The 20,002-nt window shown below is 42.3% G+C and overlaps 2 protein-coding genes and 2 pseudogenes across 2 annotated transcripts; 2 read left to right on the forward strand and 2 right to left on the reverse strand.

The window, feature by feature from the left end:
- Positions 1 to 2,001: 2,001 nt before the first annotated feature.
- LOC142932540 (olfactory receptor 52E4-like) lies at positions 2,002 to 2,926 on the reverse strand (annotated as a pseudogene).
- A 5,091-nt stretch (positions 2,927 to 8,017) lies between these two features.
- LOC142932564 (olfactory receptor 6E1-like) lies at positions 8,018 to 8,995 on the forward strand. Its single transcript, XM_076076479.1, has one exon. It carries the CDS (start codon positions 8,018 to 8,020, stop codon positions 8,993 to 8,995), a length of 978 nt encoding a protein of 325 aa, XP_075932594.1.
- A 3,272-nt stretch (positions 8,996 to 12,267) lies between these two features.
- LOC142932541 (olfactory receptor 5M5-like) lies at positions 12,268 to 13,194 on the forward strand. The gene has a single exon (XM_076076439.1). It carries the CDS (start codon positions 12,268 to 12,270, stop codon positions 13,192 to 13,194), a length of 927 nt encoding a protein of 308 aa, XP_075932554.1.
- A 4,880-nt stretch (positions 13,195 to 18,074) lies between these two features.
- LOC142932542 (olfactory receptor 11A1-like) lies at positions 18,075 to 19,961 on the reverse strand (annotated as a pseudogene).
- Between the last annotated feature and the right edge of the window lie 41 nt (positions 19,962 to 20,002).

Raw genomic sequence — 20,002 nt, forward strand, 5'->3', positions numbered from 1 at the left:
TCCTGGGCTCCATCATATCCCAGGACCTCAAGTGGGAGCTGAACATCAGCTCCATCACCAAGAAGGCTCAGCAGAGGATGTACTTCCTGAGGCAGCTGAAGACGTTCAACCTGCCAAAGTCAATGATGGTGCATTTCTACACAGCCATCATTGAGTCCATCCTCTGCTCCTCCATCACGGTCTGGTACGCTGCAGCCACAGCCAAGGACAAGGGCAGACTGCAGCGCATCATTCGCTCTGCTGAGAGGGTGATTGGTTGCAATCTGCCATCCCTCCAGGACCTGTTCGCTTCAAGGACCCTGAAGCGAGCACGAAAGATTGTAGCCGACCCCTCTCACCCTGGACATGATCTGTTTGTGCCCTTCCATCTGGCAGGAGGCTGCGGTCCATCAGAACCAAGACCTCACGCCATACAAACAGTTTCTTCCCGTCCGCAGTCGGGCTCATTAACAAAGCCCGGGTCCCCCACTGACTCTGTCATCCCTAGGACATTTCCTTCTGGGCTCTCCCCTGCACATCCCTGTTTCTTTATTTAAACACTCGTCACTTTTAACATTTCACTTACACTTCACTTGTTTTACAGTCCTGTTATCTGTTTTGTTGTGCACTTTATTTTATATTTTATATTTTATTGTAAATTTTAATATGTTTCTATTTCTCGAACTGTGTTGATTGCTGATAGTTTAATGTTGTTAAATGTTACGCACCAACCACCACGACAAATTCCTTGTAGGTGCAAACTTCCTTGGCAATAAATGGTTCTGATTCTGATTCTGATTGATGGACAATGGGACAGTCCTGACTCCATCCCCCACAGCTCCATCAACCAGCCCCAGACCACCAGGTCCCCCTCCCCCAGCCCAGCAGGGGCTCATGCCTCTGTACCACCCATCCCAGTGTCCCCCCCACCCCCCTCCCCAGTGACGACTCTCCCTATTCTGGAGATTGACGTCAACAGGCTTTTTAAAAAACAAAACCCCAGCAAAGCAGCCGGCCCAGACTCTGTCTCCCCCTCCACCCTGAAGCATTGTGCTGATCAGCTGTCTCCGGTGTTCACAGACATCTTCAACACCTCACTGGAGACATGCCACGTACCAGCCTGCTTCAAGGTCGCCACCATCATCCCCGTCCCCAAAAGAACAAGGATCACAGGACTCAATGACTACAGGCCCGTCGCCCTGACCTCTGTGGTCATGAAGTCCTTTGAATGCCTAGTCCTGTCCCAACTAAAAACCCCTCTAGGTTTCTTATTTAAATACACTTGACACTTTACACTACACTTCATCGTACTTGTTTATAGTACTGTTATCTGTTTGTTGTGCACTTTATTTTATATTCTATTGTAAATTTTAATATGTTTCTATTTCATGCACTGTGTTGATTGTTGTTGATTGTTTAATGTTATGCACCATGTATGTGCAACATACCTTGGCAATAAACGGATTCTGATTCTGATTGAGTGAATTGCTCAGCGTCAGAAAGGTCTGTAGAGACTCATAGAACCAGGGTTACAATCCTTAGTACTTAGTTGTTTTTTCTGGCAAAAAAAGAGATGTGAATGTTTTATTTAATTCACTAACAAATGTTTTACCAGCCTGTTTTCACCTTGTGATTCTGTGTGTTTGAGTCAAGACTAAATGTCCTGGAGACAAAACTTCACAATCCAGGACTGATTTGACGTTGTGGATGGTGTGATCCCATCGCAAGATGGTTTCTAATTTATCTTTGATAATCAATGCCACATAATTGTAGTGACTCTTAGAGACGATCAAAAGATTCAAACCAATGTTTTTATTTTTATTTATTTTCAGAACGAGTAATATTCACATTTAAGGCCTAATGTGCCAGAAGGTACAAACAACATAAGTAACAGGTAATATTCACATTTAATGAATGCATAGACATTGTTGTTGGAACTTCTATTGTCAAAATGTCAACCTTCATTCGTTTCTTTTCATGTTACAGAATTTGAGGAATTATGAGCTTTATAATGTCAGGAGCTTACAATTTACCAAAAACAAGACCTTTACACACAATGCGAATTTTGGTTAAATTCATTCCATACAATACGGGATTGAGGAGCGGTGGGCATGTCAGCCAGTACAACGATAAAAAGATGCGCACTATATTAGGTACATTTGTTATATTAAATCTGCTCTGTATTATTTCAAAGAAAATTCCAAAAGAGAAGTTGAGCAGAGAAGCGAGGTGAGGTGTGCAGGTACTGACAGCTTTCTGTCTGGTCTGTTTAGAACCAGAGAAACAAACTCTAAAGATCTTCATGTAAGAGTAAAGGATTAAAGTAACAATACAAATTAAAGGAGTTGTGTAAGTCAGTCCATAGACGTTATTGACCGTCGTGTCATAACAGGCCAGTTTGACAACATAATAGTTGTCACAGTAGACTTTGTTAATGATGTTCCCACACAGCTGTAAAGGGACGGATAATGATAACAAAACAGGGATTCCAATGAAAGGGTATAACCATGTTAGAGCAATAAGTATGGCTGTCTTTTTGTAGGTCATACATGTGTTATATTGTAGAGGACAACAGATAGCAAGATATCGGTCATAAGACATGACGGCTAAGTTAGTAAATTCTAAACTGCCATAAGTGTACACAAAGAAGATCTGCAGGAAACAAAGTGGAGCAGAAACAGTGTGAATGTCAGAGAGGATCTGAAGCAGAAGGAATGGAAACAACCCTGTACTACCATACACTTCATTTACAAACAGGCTGCAGAGAAAAAGGTACATAGGTTCATGTAAGCTTCTGTTCATACAGATCACCACAATCAGCAGAAGGTTGGAACCAACAATTAACATATATAAAAAACATAACAATCATGAAAAACAAGTATTTAAAATGCCCGGTGTCAAAGTAGGGTGACAGTATGAAATATGAATACTTTGAAGAGTTTATCATGATCCTCTTTTTGTCTTACAGAATAATTAAACTTTGCACAGGATGTACATGTGAAGGGCGAGGGGCAATAATATCAAGAAAGCATTGCGAGTGAATGTAGCAGTAACTCCAGGTCAGGTAAACAATGTGTAAATGTTACTTTAAAGTGTTATTATTCACTCAAACAGCTACAAGCTAAACTCAAACCTTTTGTCAAATTCAGTCCGTACATTAAAGGGTTGAAGAGCGGTTGGCAAGTGAGAAAGTATAAAGATAAAAAGATACGCAGCACAATGGGTGCTCTGTTCATATCAAACCTGCTCTGTAATATTTAAAACAGTCTTCGTTCTACGTTACAGAAAAAACAAAACTCATCATTCTATCGTTCTATCATTAAAATCAATATAAAGCTCGGGTTAGAAAATACAGACCACAGTTCATGACATTGTGTGATTTCCTCTGCTGCTCTGCTGTCGTCATTGAGTCCCTCCGAACTGAGCTGAAAGACTGCTTCAGGTTCTTTTTCTACTTTCCAAGATAAGAGACGCCCACAACAGCAGACTGACCTCATTATCAAAGAGAACTCTGATTATTACTGATCTGTGATTATCAGGGAAACATGTCATCGAGAAAATATACAACATCTCAACAAATAAAACCTAAATTCAATTTCTAGACGCAAGAAGTGATACTTTAACAAATACAGTACAACTGAAACATTAAAGGCCTTAAAGGTGGATTTGACTTGACAAGGCCCCTTTACAAGACGTGACCTCATGACCCCTATCATTTCAGTTGATAGTAGTCTTATTGGTACCAACCGTACTACCCCAAAAATGACAATTTAACAAATAATGACATACTAATTGTCGCCTAGTGGACCTGGATTCTTGGAGTCCTCTGATGGGTATGGCAGACTGGTACTTAAAGAAATGAAATACTTTAATTCTACTGTGGGATTACGATCAGATAACTATGTGTATAAAACAGGAGACAACCTCCGGCTTTAAAAAGTGAAGCCAAAGCTTCATGTGTTAAAGCTGCATTCTCTCTAGTGACCACCAGGGGGCGACTCCTCTGGTTGTATAGAAGTCTATGAGAAAATGACTCTACTTCTCTCTTGATTTATTGCCTCAGTAAACATTGTAAACATGAGTTTATGGTCTCAATCTCTAGTTTCAAGTCTTCTTCAATACAGCATGATGTTCCTGTTCAAAATCCTACCGGAAGAAAACACATAGTGATAACAGAGAAAACTGTTGTTTAGTGATGTTACTGTTTCAAAGCCAGAGTTTCCTTAATGTGAACTACTTTGTACTTTGTAAGTGTTTGGATTTGTGACCACACTGAAGGGATGCTGTCTAAGAGAATATCAATTAAATTAAGAAGGCGTTTCTAGCGGATGCAGTGGCCATCTGGGTCCGGTAAACAAGGTGTTAAATGTTACTTTAAATCTTAGTCCTTGTCCGTTTTTGGAAACAAAACCCAGCGCACATGTCCTCGGCTAAGTCTTTGACGATCTGACATTACTGCACATTAGGAATCGGCCTCCATACAATATTGAGTCCCAGTGGCGGGCCGTGCATGTTGTACCTGGGCCTTCTGAGCGGTCCTACTACACTTGAGCCATCTCCTAATAACCTCATTATGATGCCACAGCTACGGTTATTTGTTTCTAGGGGTGTAACAATACACGTATTCGTTTTAAACCGTTCGGTACGAGGCTTACGAACTGAACAATACGTTTGAATAATACTAGTGCATTTGGAAAATGCAGAAGCTTAAATTGTGGGAAATAAACATCGAACAAAAAGTTCGGAAATTAGTGTTTGGTAGATTATTTCTCTGTTGTAACAATGCTTCTTAGCAATAAATGTTATACCGTTGGAAAGCCTGTTTAGTTACCTTTCAAACGGTGACACATTTGTAAGGAACATGCATTTGTGGGATGTGCAGCACAGCTGAGTATGTGGGTTGTGCCCATGAAAAATTTGCCAAATCTTCTCTGCCAATGCCAAACAGCTTATTCTGCTGTTGCTATCGACCATCAGGCCCGTTTGCGCTGGTGTCGGCAACACCTGCACTGGAACCTGAACATGTGGAGGAACGTTATGTTCAGCGATGAGTCCAGATTCTGTCTAAGGAAGTTGGATCGTAGGGTCAAAGTGTGGAGAAGACGGGGAGAACACTATGCTGATTGCTGCACTGATAGAGTAACACCTTTTGGTGGAGGCAGTGTGATGGTGTGGGGCAGCATCTCCATCACTGGAAAAACGAGGCTTGTCTTCATTGGAGGCAATCTCAATGCAGAGAGATATCGAGATGAGGTTCTGCAACCAGTGGCAATCCCATTTCTCCACAGTCTGGGACCGAACTCCATCCTCCAAGATAAAGACGCTCGCCCCCACAGAGCGGTTCATCAGAGACTACCTCCAGAATGTGGGAGTAGAGGATGGAATGGCCTGCCAGCAGTCCTGACCTCAACCCAAGTGAACACTTGTGGGACCAGCTGTTTGTGCCAGAGTGACCAACACAACCACGTTGGCTGACTTGCGACAAATCCTGCTTGAGGAGTGGAATGCCATCCCACAGCAGTGTGTGAGCAGGCTGATGACCAGCATGAGGAGGAGGTGCCAGGCTGGTGACCAGCATGAGGAGGAGGAGCCAGGCTGGTGACCAGCATGAGGAGGAGGAGCCAGGCTGTTGTGGCTGTGTATGGTTCTTCCACACGCTACTGAGGCTCCTGTTTGTTAAATGAATGAATTATAAAATTGCCAATATGTCTTGTTTCTTCCTTGTCACTGATAGACTTGAATCATCCAATCCACCAAACAACACCAAACAAGAGTCAATAGCAACAGCAGAATAAGCTGTTTGCCATTGGCAGAGAAGATTTGGCAAATTTTTCATGGGCGCAACCCACATACTCAGCTGTGCTGCTCATCCCACAAATGCATGTTCCTTACAAATGGGGCACCGTTTGAAAGGTAAATAAACAGGCTTTCCAACGGTATAACATTTATTGCCAAGAAGCATTGTTACAACAGAGAAATAATCTACCAAACACTAATTTCTGAACTTTTTGTTCGATGTTTACAGTAGTGTATTTGTGATTAATTATAAAATAGCTATAACTTTGTGATTCTGTTTAGGCCAGCAGAGAAGGCCTTGCTGGCCCTGACGGCCCACCACTGTTGAGTCCACATTTGCAGAGAAGCTGCATAGCGATAGCCTGCCACGAGGACCAGGGCCCGAAGCCACAGCACCACCTACTACTGCCGTCCAAACGGGGGCATTTCCCCAAATGTCTTACTACAGAGACCAGAGGGACGCTGTTAAGGGTCATAGTCAATGCGATAATGATTTTCGAGTTAAAGTTAGACTAACAGGCTATGGTTAGAGTTTATCATTATCCTTTGTTTTGCTCACAACACAATTTCAATTAGCAAAGGATGATCCGCTTGTAATAAATACTTTACATTTTGATCAAACCTCTCGAGGCCTACAGATTCACGGGTTGTACAAACAAAATAGACTTGTTCTGCAGATAAATTCCCCCAATGTACCATTTGGTCATTCAAATCTAACCATTTGGTCACATTTATCTGCATTTATCGACTGTTTTGCTGCAGTCGGACTAACTCCATCCAAACTTGCCTGGAATACCTCCACAGCCTGGTCCAATGCAGCGTCCACATAGCATACATAGCACCGATCTGTCTGTTGATCTCACTTTCCATATGACCTTCATTTGTGAATACAAACCCAACATTTTTTAACTTAATTTCTTGGGTAAGGTACTCTCATACCCACTGCTTCACACACTGATTCAAACTGCCCCTACATGTACTGGAGGGTATGATCTGATAAGGCCAGCAGAGATGCAAATCAAAGGTCACCATACTGGACAGTCAAGGCAAGAAAAAACCCATCACCCAATGTGAACACGCTTTTTCTAGTCCCAGTATTTCATAATCTTCAAGCATTACCCACAGGATACCCATGGAAACAGTCCACAAAACAAATGTAGACTGGATGGGCAAACTTCTATGACCTTTCCAGTATCCTTGCAAGAGTAAACAGCTGGTGGACCAGGACGGAATCCACAATGCTCTCCTTACACCTCCATGTGACATGGAAGAGGCCCCTCAACATTAATGTTAATGATAAGATTCTAACTATTAGAGAGAAGATTAATAATAACCTGCCCTCGACCAGTACTGATCTATCCTCAAATAGAGTAACCTTAGAAACAGCTGTATATATATTTAGTGGTATATCCACCAGTGAAGGCTTTGAATTCTTCCCATTCCTCCAAATTCCTCCAGAGGTGGTAATTGAAGACCTTGTGCACAGAGGCCTTAACCAGGTGTTCCCAATTAACCCTCGATTAATTTGGATTCATCAGGTCTGTCCAACAGCCTCCATTATTGTCTGATCCAACTCACCACCAGGTGGTGATCAGCTGTTCTCCTTTTACCTGAGTATCTAAGATATACATCTGCACATCTGATGGCAGGATTACAAATGGCAGTGCCACCTGGATTTATTACCCTCTCTATACATCGAAATGATGAAGGCCCAAAATTGCTTTGCCAATGACTATTCTATAAGAAAATACAACATTTGCCTGATTTTAATTTGACTTCCTGTATAAACCATGCCCAATTCTGGTATTCTATCTGAATACAGATACAGAGCCAGTGGCAACTTCCGGCATTTCTTCAAATGGCCATTTTTTGAGCTTATAGAGCTGAGTCGTAACTGCCAAGAAGGCGACGGCCATAGCCGCCCGCCTTGAAATTAATTTTAGAAACCTCTGAGTGACGTCACAGAGGTTTTTCTGAGTTATGTTTTTAAACTTGTAAACAGTAGGTCAGTAGTTTGTTTCCCCCCTGACGTTAGAGTCTGCATTGGTCCTTAATGAGCTCAGTCTTCCTGCTAGGGGCGTTCTCTGACTTGACGAGGTTAAAAGAAGCAGAAGCAGAAGTTTCAGCTTAGTTCGGAGGGACTCTGACTAAAGCAGGTGAATGTTAGGATTCACACAATGTTGTGAATTAATTGTTGTTTATTATTTATGATCTCAACATTCTATTGGCTTTAACGGAGGGAATGATATTATATCTGTTCTGTGTCGTTACACTGAATTCTGTTCGTGTGAGGAGGATCATGATCAACTCCACGCAGGTTTCATATTTCATACTTAGTGCCTACTTTGACACCGGGTTGTTTAAATACTTGATTTTCATGATTGTTATGTTTTTATATATGTTAATTGTTGGTTCCAACCTTCTGCTGATTGTGGTGATCTGTATGAACAGAAGCTTACATGAACCTATGTACCTTTTTCTCTGCAGCCTGTTTGTAAATGAAGTGTTTGGTAGTACAGGGTTGTTTCCATTCCTTCTGGTTCAGATCCTCTCTGACAATCACACTGTTTCTGCTCCACTTTGTTTCCTGCAGATTTATTGTTTGTTCCTTTATGCTACTGTGGAATTTTTCAATTTAGCCGTCATGTCTTATGACCGATATCTTGCTATTTGTTATGCTCTACAATATAAGACACGTATGACATTTAACAAGATTACTGTACTTCTTGCTGTTATATGGTCCTATGCCTCTGTTCTATGTGTTGTTCCAGTCATATTGAGTGTCCCTTTACAGCTGTGTGGGAACATCATTAACAAAGTCTACTGTGACAACTACCCCATTGTCAAACTGGCCTGCTCTGATACAACAGCCAGCAACATCTATGGACTCATTGCTACTTTCCTCACAGTCTTTGTCCCGGTATCTCTAATCTTTTACTCTTACACGAGGATCTTTAGAGTTTGTTTCTCTGGTTCTAAACAGACCAGACAGAAAGCTGTCAGTACCTGCACACCTCACCTCGCTTCTCTGCTCAACTTCTCCTTTGGTGTTTTCTTTGAAATATTACAGAGCAGATTTAATATGAATGGTGTTCCCAACATGTTAAGAGTGTTTTTATCATTATACTGGCTGACATGCCAACCGCTCTTCAACCCTTTTCTTTATGGTCTGAATTTGTCAAAAATCAGAATCCTAACCAGAAATTTGATTTTTCTTTGAATGCACATCTCTTACGATCATCCCGCAGATTTTCAGCTTTGATTTAAATTTGTTGTGCTTTACTAATACTAACTTGCCATTGGATGGATTATAACAGAAAATGACTTATTGTGTATTGTTGAAACTGTTTTGCTTGTAGAAATAAAGGGAACGTTTTGATTCAACATGAGTGATAATCATGATTTACAGTCTTTTAAATTACTTCATTATATTTCATAGAAGAGGGGAAAACGTGTGAAGTGCAGTTTGTGTGAATCTTTATCAACTTTGAAAGAAACAATTTCCACTCAATAAACAGTTCAATAATGCTTTTAGTTTTAATGTGTTTCTTCTTGGACATTTTGGTACAACTACAACAGGAGGGCAAACCAGAAGACCTGAACGTATTACCCTTTGTAATGTGTTTCTGAGGACAGGTTGTCCTCTAACACCACATTATCGGTCATTTGATATCCATGCACGCTAGTTAGCCTGCTCGAAAGCTGCTGAGTGGAAAGTTTGATATATTGGTGCGTCATGGTTGCAAGACAAGATTTCAGTTGTACATTTTTTATTTTTTTAAGGCTCCGCAAGCCTGAAAGGTGATCAGTAGGTCGTTCCGTAACAGGTCATTAGCTTATTGTTCCCTAATTCCTGAGGAGGTAATTAAGCCCCCAAGCTCCCTTCAACCACCAACCCGCTCCACCCCCACCCTTGAGACGATGAACCAAGAGAAGAGAAAAAAAAGTCCATTCATTAATAAAATAAAATAATACCAACAAATACAGCAAGGTCTACCCATGACTCTCAGCACCCCCGCTACCCAGGATAATTCTGGACACTAGCTCAGGGCTATTCAATTAAAGTTCAGCGAGGTCCATTTAAAGAGAATTTCCTCATCAAAGATCCAGGACATCACAATAATGCCTCACTTACACTATGATTTAGTTTCATATATATTTAATTATCAACAGTTGTATTAACGTCTGTATGTCGTCAACAACTGACTGTCAAATCGAATATATATATTGTCAGATTTCAAATCGAACTGGATGAATTATAAATAATTTATTGTCTAATAATAAATAAATAATTTATTTTCAAGTAAAATAAGGGCTGCATTTGAGAATAGATTAAATAACACAAAGTTTTTGAAAAATGTGACTCTTATAATAAAGTACTTCATTTTTGGATAAGTTGGTATAGATGATGGGAAGATTAATTGGTGATAACAAGAAAGAACTGGGTATTGATGGAACCCATTTCTTGCTGATGGTCCTGGAGGCTGAGACGTGTTTTCCCAGCTTGACGTGCTGCTTCCTGTCAGACAGGAAGTCTGTGATCCACTTGCACGTGGAGTCGGGTGGATCACAGACTTTCTGTCTGACAGGAAGCAGCACGTCAAGCTGGGAAAACACATCTCAGCCTCCCGGACCATCAGCACCAGTTCCCCCAAGGCTGCGTTCTTTCCCCTCTGCTCTTCTCCCTGTACACCAAGAGCTGCACCTCCAGTCACCAGTCCGTCAAGCTCCTGAAGTTTGCGGATGACACCACCTTCATTGGACTCATCTCTAGCGGGGATGAGTCTGCCTACAGGTGGGAGACTGACCATCTGGTGACCTGGTGTGGTCTGAACAACCTAGAGCTCAACGCTCTAAAGACAGTGGAGATGGTTGTGGATTTCAGGAAGAACATAGCCCCACCTGCCCCATCACCCTGTGTGACTCCTCTGTCGACGCGGTGGAGTCCTTCCTCTTCCTGGCCTCCATCATAACCCAGGACCTCAAGTGGGAGCTGAACATCAGCTCCATCACAAAGAAGGCTCAGCAGAGGATGTACTTCCTGAGGCAGCTGAAGAAATGTAACCTGCCAAAGACAATGATGGTGCACTTCTACACAGCCATCATTGAGTCCATCCTCTGCTCCTCCATCACGGTATGGTACGCTGCAGCCACAGCCAAGGACAAGGGCAGACTGCAGCGCATCATTCGCTCTGCCGAGAGGGTGATTGGCTGCAATCTGCCGTATCTCCAGGACTTGTTCACTTCAAGGACCCTGAAGCGAGCAAGAAAGATTGTAGCCGACCCCTCTCACCCTGGACACAAACTGTTCATGCCCCTTCCATCTGGTAGGAGGCTGAGGTCCATCAGGACCAAGACACCTCACACCACATGAACAGTTTCTTCCTGTCGGTAGTTAGGCTCATTAACAGAGCCCGGGACCCCCACTGACTCTGTCATCCCCAGGACAATTTCCTACCATTCTGTAACGGGTTTGGTAAGAACTCCTCCGAGGCCGCAGAGTCAGAGTCCACAGCCGGGTGGGTTGGGGGGTTCTGGTGGTAGGGTTCCTTGGGCCCGGAGGAAGGGCCCTCATTGTCCACACTGCTGGGTGTTCCTGGCAGTCGTCTTGGTCCTAGACGGTTGTTCTGGGTGCTGCCGATGAAACCCGGCCATGAGTCGGGGGTTGCAGATGTTCCGAGCGCATCCATTCTAGGTTCTTATTTAATTACACTCGACACTTTTACATTACACTTACATCTCACATGTTTATGGTCCTGTTATCTGTTCGTTTGTGCACTTTATTTTATATTTTACTTTATTTTGTATTTCACTTTATTTTATATTTCGCTTTATTTTATATTTCACTTTATTTTATATTTTACTTTATTTTATATCTTTCTGTACATTTGAATATGTTTCTACTTTGCACTGTGTTGATTGTTAAATGTTTTGCACCTCCCGTCATGTCAAATTCCTCGTATATTCAACATACCATGGCAATAAACGGTTCTGATTCTGATTGTCTTTCTAAAATGTCTTAAAATGTTCTAAATGCATTCTGCAAAGTTGTCATTTGTTTGCTGACAATCAGTCGCTCTCAATAGGACCTTTTACAATGACGTCATCCTGCTGCTGTGGATGTCCTCTGTCTTGAAAAGTATAAAAGACATCAATGAGTTTCGACTCAGTGAGGAGTAAGACTGCAGCAGGATCATAGGTGAATGCACACATTTCCAGATCCTAGATGTTTTATTAGTAATTTGTAACCTGAGCATGATATTGAACGAAATGGTAGATTTGTGGGTGTTTGTTAAAACTGTTTTCATGACAATTAATCTTTTCAGGATTACCACACTGACCTATGGTCATGTGTGTTTGGTGTTTAAGTTGCACATTGTGACAACAGAGTCTAAACTTAAACTAGTGACGTTTTAACAAACGAGTAACAAACCTTAACATCATTATTTGTTGGTGAACTCAGTAATATTGTCATAAACCAAAGTGAGGATCATGATAAACTCCACTCAGGTTTCATATTTCATACTTAGTGCCTACTTTGACACCGGGGTTTTTAAATACGTGTTTTTCATGATTGTTATGTTTTTATATATGTTAATTGTTGGTTCCAACCTTCTGCTGATTGTGGTTATCTGTATGAACAGAAGCTTACATGAACCTATGTACCTTTTTCTCTGCAGCCTGTTTGTAAATGAACTGTTTGGTAGTACAGGGTTGTTTCCATTCCTTCTGGTTCAGATCCTCTCTGACATTCACACTGTTTCTGCTCCACTTTGTTTCCTGCAGATTTATTGTGTTCGCTGTTATGCAGGTGTTGAGTATTTTAACTTAGCCGTCATGTCTTATGATCGATATCTTGCCATCTGTTATCCTCTGCAATACAACACACGTATGACTAATAATAAGATTGCCACTCTTATTGCTCTAACGTGGTTATTTCCTTGTTTTGCAATGGTTGTTCTGCTGTCTTTGACTTATCCTTTGCAGCTCTGTGGGAACACCATTTACAAAGTTTACTGTGTTACCCACTCTGTTGTGAAGCTGTTTTGCTCTGACATCAAAGCGATTAACGTATATGGACTTATTGTCACTTTTACCACAATCTTTGGCGCTTTACTTTTAATCCTTTACTCTTACGTGAAGATCTTTAGAGTTTGTTTCTCTGGTTGTAAACAGACCAGACAGAAAGCTGTCAGTACCTGCACACCTCATCTCGCTTCTCTCTTGAACTTTTCTGTTGGTGGTAGCTTTGAAATATTACAGAGCAGGTTTAATATGAACACTTTACCCAATGTGTTAAGAATCTTTCTATCGTTGTATTTTCTTACATGCCCGCCGCTCTTTAACCCTGTACTGTATGGCCTGAATCTGTCCAAAATACGTGTCATATTTAAAAGTCTGATATCAAATGCAGACTAATAATATAACATTTTTCATCAGATTTTCATAGATTAGTTATTTTAATCAGACCGTTTACTGTAATGTAGATCTGTGCTTCTTACAATGACACAAATAAAGTACATCTTCTGTCTGTGAACAGAGGAGCATCCACGACACTCAAATCTAACAGTATTTATAGAGATAGTGGTGCACAAAGCCATGTCAGAGAAAGTTAAGCTTCAAATCTAATTTACAATTACACCCATATACATATATTTAGATTGATATTATATTACATTATAGTACATAAACGACAGATTCATATCTCTTCTTCATTATCTTATGCAGTTAACAATTCACTTTACTACTTTAATAAACACTAGCCCTATTTTTAGGCCTCCGCTCGAAAATGGCATACCCATACTAAAGAGACTTAAATTCTGTAACTACAAGGTCTATTTTAATCATTTTTGATGCTATAATCAGATAACACTTGTGAGATTGTTCAGATGGGTAAATATTGTATATACAGTATGTTGCTGGTTAATATAGTGCATGAAGATATTACACAGCTCAAATTGAAAATATTCAGGTTCGCCTGAAAAAAAAACCCTTTTATTAATATTATTTTTTTGAAATAATGCCGCTGAGAGCCTAAAAACTCTCCCAAATCATAGCACAACTGATCAGTAGTCGTAGAATAACGTTTGGCTGGAATAAAGTGAAGAATAAGAGGCTTTTAGTACAGAGAGGTCACGCGAGGTCGTCATTTTGGAACCAGCTGTTGCAGCTCTTACATTGTACTTTTATATACTATATAACTATATATTTCACTTTTTCTATCACTCATATTATTCAATACATCCAAATACAGCCGTTTGGCATCATTTTGAGAGCCAGGGTCCTCTCAGAGCCTGTTTCTGGCTCTCGTCCATAGGATGTTCTCAGTTCCTGTGTGTGTATGGGGCTGTAGCTCAGCCTATCATCGGTCGATTTCAGTCAATGAGCCCGCCTTCGACGCATCAGAGTCTTGGGAAGGCGGTAGTGGAAGGCGGGTGTTGATTGACAGAACTTTCAGCGAGTAAAAATGCAAAGAGTGCCGCGCATCCCCAAACGTAAAATTCCATTCGCCAAAAGTCTGACCACCCACCCACGGGTCCAGCAAGTTAGATTGACCCCCCTTCTACAGGAAACAGACGAGAAACAGACAGAATGTACTTAGCAACAATGTTTGTAGCTTTGAACAGGATAATTATGCCATTCCTTTCGTGATTCTTCATAAAGGTGAGCTGCTGGCTATGATTTTTTCCGGTGAAGTGATGTATTGTACTGGCGTTGTTGGCTCACAGCTTTGTACTGGTTTCACGGAGAGAAAATCCGAAGGTATTTATGGGTTCTGCGTCCAATTCTCATGCTCGGCGATGTATTGATCGGCCGTGTAGCCGTTAGCTTGTTGTTGGAATATCGAAGCGCAGTAAATAGAACGCCGATTCGTGGCCAGAAATATGTGGTATTATGGTACATTTTCTAGTTGCTTATATTAGTAGTGTATAGTTGTGTTTGGAGTGTATAAAAAGTGACTTATATGACAGTGTTCCCCATACGTTGCTGTTTAATCCGGTATATAAAATGTATACATGCACAATATTCGCTCTCAATATGAGCATTTTTTGGACGATATTTGCTACCCCCCCTAAGCCCGAGAACCCCCACATTTGGGGGCGTCGTGTACAAGAGGTTTTAACAAGTCTGATGAATTTGCACAACTATCATATTTGTAATGTTCACGATCATGTGGCCTCAGCTGTTATAGTTGTGGATGTCATTCTAAAACAATGTATTCTGTTATTTATTTCATTTTAAACACGTTTGGACCTTTTTCTTCCCTCTGCAGTCTGGTCCTTGTACTGCTTTAACATTTGAATTCCCTTCTGGGGGTCAATGAAGATCTTATCTTTTCTTTTCTGTAACAACCAGACAGCATGTGAAACATGAGCACAGAGAGGCAGCCGCTGGCAGTAACATGTTAGACACCAGGCTCACTCCAGCAACGCTCATTAGATAAATGAAAGATTGTAGATCCGCTCCATTAACTGCATCGATTAAATACATCTTTGATCATGTGTTTCTTTATTTTCTGAATATCTTGCTAAAGCTTGAGACAGGAGGAGAAGAGTCTGTCTGCAGAGTATTGGTTCATGAACTGGATCACATATACGCTGTTTTGGCACTAAGAGATGTAGATTTGGTCTTGTTTGGATGTGTGCTGAGCAGGCTGTGTTTCTGTAGTTTTTCCATTGTGGGATATCTCCTGTTGATATTTGGATGTTTATGATTATGTTTGTTAAATGTGCTGTTAGGTGATGGTGGGCTTACATGCCAGGATGTTTGCTTTGTTGTTAGTCAATGTAAAGACACCAGACACAAACATGAAATATTCATTCAGTCATTATGCTGCTATGGGCCTAGACAGCCAGGAGACTTCCCATGATGCACTCAGCTCCCCTCTCCATCTGTGTGCATCTATGTCCCATTAATGTTCGTCTGGATCTATGATTGCAAGTCACCGACTGCCATTATGTTCCTGTGTAACAGTTAAAAATGTACTTTATTATTATTTCCTATTTTAGATTTGTAATATTTAAATTTTGTTTGTCATCTAACGATTCTGTTGAGTTATGTGTGAATTTTATCTTAATGAGTTATTTTTATTTAGCGTTTTATTTTGTTAATGCTTCCTGATCTCACCATTTCCATGTCCGTTCCCTGGATGTTCACTGGTACCGGAGGAGAGTGAAGTCCACCACCAGATGATGGTTAAAGTCAAGACAACTGGTAGAAACTATCATGATTCACTTTGGATGCTACTCCAACGCCATCCATCCATCCATTTTCCTCCGCTTATCCGGGGTCGGGTCGCGGTGGCAGCAGGCGAAGCAGGCTGACCCAGACCTCCCTCTCACCGGCAACATGTTCCAGCTCGTTCTGGGGGATCCCGAGGCGTTCCCAGGCCAGCTGGGAGATGTAATCCCTCCAGCGTGTTCTGGGTCTTCCCCGGGGTCTCTTCCCAGTTGGACGTGCCTGGAAAACCTCCAGTGGGAGGCGTCCAGGAGGCATCCTAATTAGATGCCCGAACCACCTCAGCTGACTCCTTTCGACGCGAAGGAGTAGCGGCTCGACTCCAAGCTCCCTCCTGATGACCGAGCTCCTTACCCTATCTCTAAGGCTGAGCCCGGCCACCCTATGGAGGAAGCTCATTTCGGCCGCTTGTAGCCGCGACCTTGTCCTTTCGGTCACGACCCAGAGTTCGTGACCATAGGTGAGGGTAGGAACGTAGACCGAGTGGTAAATTGAGAGCTTTGCCTTCCGGCTCAGCTCCCTCTTCACCAAGACGGTCCGGTGCAGCGCCTGCTTTACTGCTGCAGCCGGACCGATCCGCCTGTCGATCTCCCGCTCCATCTTACCCTCACTCGTGAACAAGACCCCGAGATACTTAAACTCCTTCGCTTGAGGTAGGCACTCCGTCCCCACCTGGAGGGAGCAATCCACCGGTTTCCGGCAGAGAACCATGGCCTCAGATTTGGAGGTGCTAACTCTCATCCCCGCCGCTTCACACTCGGCTGCAAACCGCCCCAGTGAATGGTGGAGGTCATGATCCGAGGAGGCTAACAGGACCACATCATCTGCAAACAGCAGAGAGGCGATCCCGAGACCCCTGAACCTGACGTTCTCCGCCCCGAGGCTGCGCCTAGATATCCTGTCCATGAAAGTCACGAACAGGACCGGTGACAAAGGGCAGCCCTGGCGGAGGCCAACACCCACCGGGAACGTGTCTGACTTATTACCGAGAATGCGGACACAGCTCCTACTGCAGTCGTACAGAGACCAGATCGCCCGTTGTAACGGGTCCAGCACCCCATACTCCCGCAGCACCGCCCACAAGAACCCCCGAGGGACCTGGTCGAAAGCCTTCTCCAAGTCCACAAAGCACATGTAGACTGGTTGAGCAAACTCCCAGAACCCCTCCAGTAGTCTTGCGAGGGTAAAGAGCTGGTCCACTGTTCCACGGCCGGGACGGAATCTGCACTGCTCCTCTTGAATCCGAGGTTCGACAAGCGGTCGGAGCCTCCTTTCCAGCACCCTGGCATAAGCCTTCCCCGGGAGGCTGAGTAGTGCGATACCCCGGTAATTCGAGCACACTCTCCGGTCCCTCTTTTTGAAGATGGGAACCACCACCCCGGTCTGCCATTCCATGGCCACTGATCCCGACCCCCATGCGACATTGAAGAGGCGTGTCAGCCAGGACAGCCCAACTATGTCCAGCGCTTTCAGCATCTCAGGGCGGATCTCATCCACCCCAGGCGCCTTGCCACCAAAGAGCTTTTTAACTACCTCAGCGACCTCTGCCAGGGATATGGGTGAGCCTCCCCCTAGGTCCTCAGGCGCTGCCTCCTCTGCAGAGGACATGTTGGTCGGGTTTAGGAGTTCCTCAAAGTGCTCTTTCCACCGCCCGATGATGTCCCCCGTCCGGGTTAGCAGTTCCCCCCCCCTGCTGAGAACAGCCTGGGGTAAGCCCTGCTTTCCCTTCCTGAGCCGTCGGATGGTTTGCCAGAACCTCCTTGAGGCCAACCGAAAGTCCTTCTCCATGGCCTCCCCGAACTCCTCCCATGCCCGAGTTTTAGCATTCTGTCTTAGTAAACATGATATTTTTTGTTTACATAGTACTTTTGATTTCCCCTTTGCTATTAAATACATTTTGTCTCATTTCTCAAATCTGACACAACATGATGCAACTGTTTCTAAAACTGAGGACATCACGTCTCTGTGTTTACAAAAGCAAAACAAGTCTGAGTAAATGTGTTTTAAACACAAAGGTCCGTATCATTAATGAGAATAGGCTGCTGATGCTAATGCTAATGCTAATGCTGAGAGCCTACGTTTGAAATCTGATTTTGACATGAAACACGTATTTTAGACAGATTCAGTCCGTACATTAAAGGGTTGAAGAGCGGCGGGCATGTGAGGAAGTACATCGATAAAAAAATACGCAATATGTTGGGAACACCGTTCATATCAAATCTGCTCTGTAATATTTCAAAACAAGCTCCAAAGGAGAAGTTGAGCAGAGAAGCAAGGTGAGGTGTGCAGGTACTGACAGCTTCCTGTCTGGTCTGTTTACAACCAGAGAAACAAACTCTAAAGATCCTCACGTAAGAGTAAAGGATTAAAGTTAGAGGCCCAAAGACTGAGAAGACGCTACCAACGAGTCCATAGACGTTATTGACCGTCGTGTCATAACAGACCAGTTTAACAATAGAGTAGTTGTCACAGTAGACTTTGTTAATGGTGTTCCCACACAGCTGGAGAGGAATGATCAAAGTCAGAGTGAAACCATTCTCAATGAATATGAGCAACCATGTCACAGCAATAAGAGTGGCAACTTTCTTATTACTCATACGTGTGTTATATTGTAGAGGACAACAGATAGCAAGATATTGGTCATAAGACATGACGGCTAAGTTATAAAACTGTACATTGCCATAAGTGTACAAACAGAAGATGTGCAGGAAACAAAGTGGAGCAGAAACAGTGTGAATGTCAGAGAGGATCTGAAGCAGAAGGAATGGAAACAACCCTGTACTACCAAACACTTCATTTACAAACAGGCTGCAGAGAAAAAGGTACATAGGTTCATGTAAGCTTCTGTTCATACAGATAACCACAATCAGCAAAAGGTTGGAACCAACAATTAACATATATAAAAACTAGTGCTGGGCAAGTTAACGCGTTAATTTCGCGTTAACGCATTCATTAATTAAAGCCGACAATTATTTTATCTCGCGTTAACGCATTGTTTAATTTATTATTATTATTTTATTTTATTTATTTATTTATTTTTTATTTTTTAATTGAAAGACAAGAGACAATACATATACATAACAACAAGAGGATGACAAGAACAGTGGGATAAAAGCCAGCAAATATCCTATAGTCAGTTGTGTGTGTGTGTGTGTGTGTGTGTGTGTGTGTGTGTGTGTGTGTGTGTGTATGTCCTTGAGCCTTTTGAGATGGGAAAAAAATAAATAATAATAATAATTAAAAAACAACAACAAAAAAACAAAAAAAAACAGGTAAGTATTTTAAATGTATTATTATTGTAACAGACTGTCTCATGTTTATCGTTTTGTATTGTAGATATGATGTCCGCTTCTGGTCGAGGGGGGGGGGGGGGGGCAGAAATAAAGAGAGAAGCTGCACCAGCTGTTGCTCTCCCTGGAGACTACTGGACATCGCTGCGGTAAAGTCAGCAGACACTCACATGTTAGTGCACCTATATGCTGACATTCACTGTAAACGCATTTAAACGGCACAGATCGGGAGCGAGCGAAGGACTTTGAAAGTTAGCGGAAAGATTAACGTGAGACAACATCCGGTTTCTTCAGACGAACATCCGGTTTTCAGAATAAGATGCCAACAAAGTATGAATTATATTCACATTAAGTATAAAACATGCTACCTGCATCTCGTGAACCAAATGTTATTGCCCTTTAGTTCATATAGCAGTACTTTTAAAATAAAAGTGCGCAATACACTACTTTTGAATTTATTATTGGACTTTGCCATAACAATGAGATTAATCGCGATTAATCGCAAAAAATCCATGCGATTAATCGCGATTAAATATTTTAATCGTTGCCCAGCACAAATAAAAACATAACAATCATGAAAAACAAGTATTTAAAAAGCCCCGTGTCAATGTAGGCAGCAAGTGTGAAATAAGAAACATATGTTGAGTTGATCATCATCACTCTACTGAACACAGAACAGCAGTGGTGGGCCGTGCATT

Source organism: Anarhichas minor, unplaced genomic scaffold, assembly GCF_050575085.1.
Source record: "Anarhichas minor isolate MPS153535 unplaced genomic scaffold, ASM5057508v1 ptg000057l, whole genome shotgun sequence".
Classification (NCBI taxonomy): Eukaryota; Metazoa; Chordata; class Actinopteri; order Perciformes; family Anarhichadidae; genus Anarhichas; species Anarhichas minor.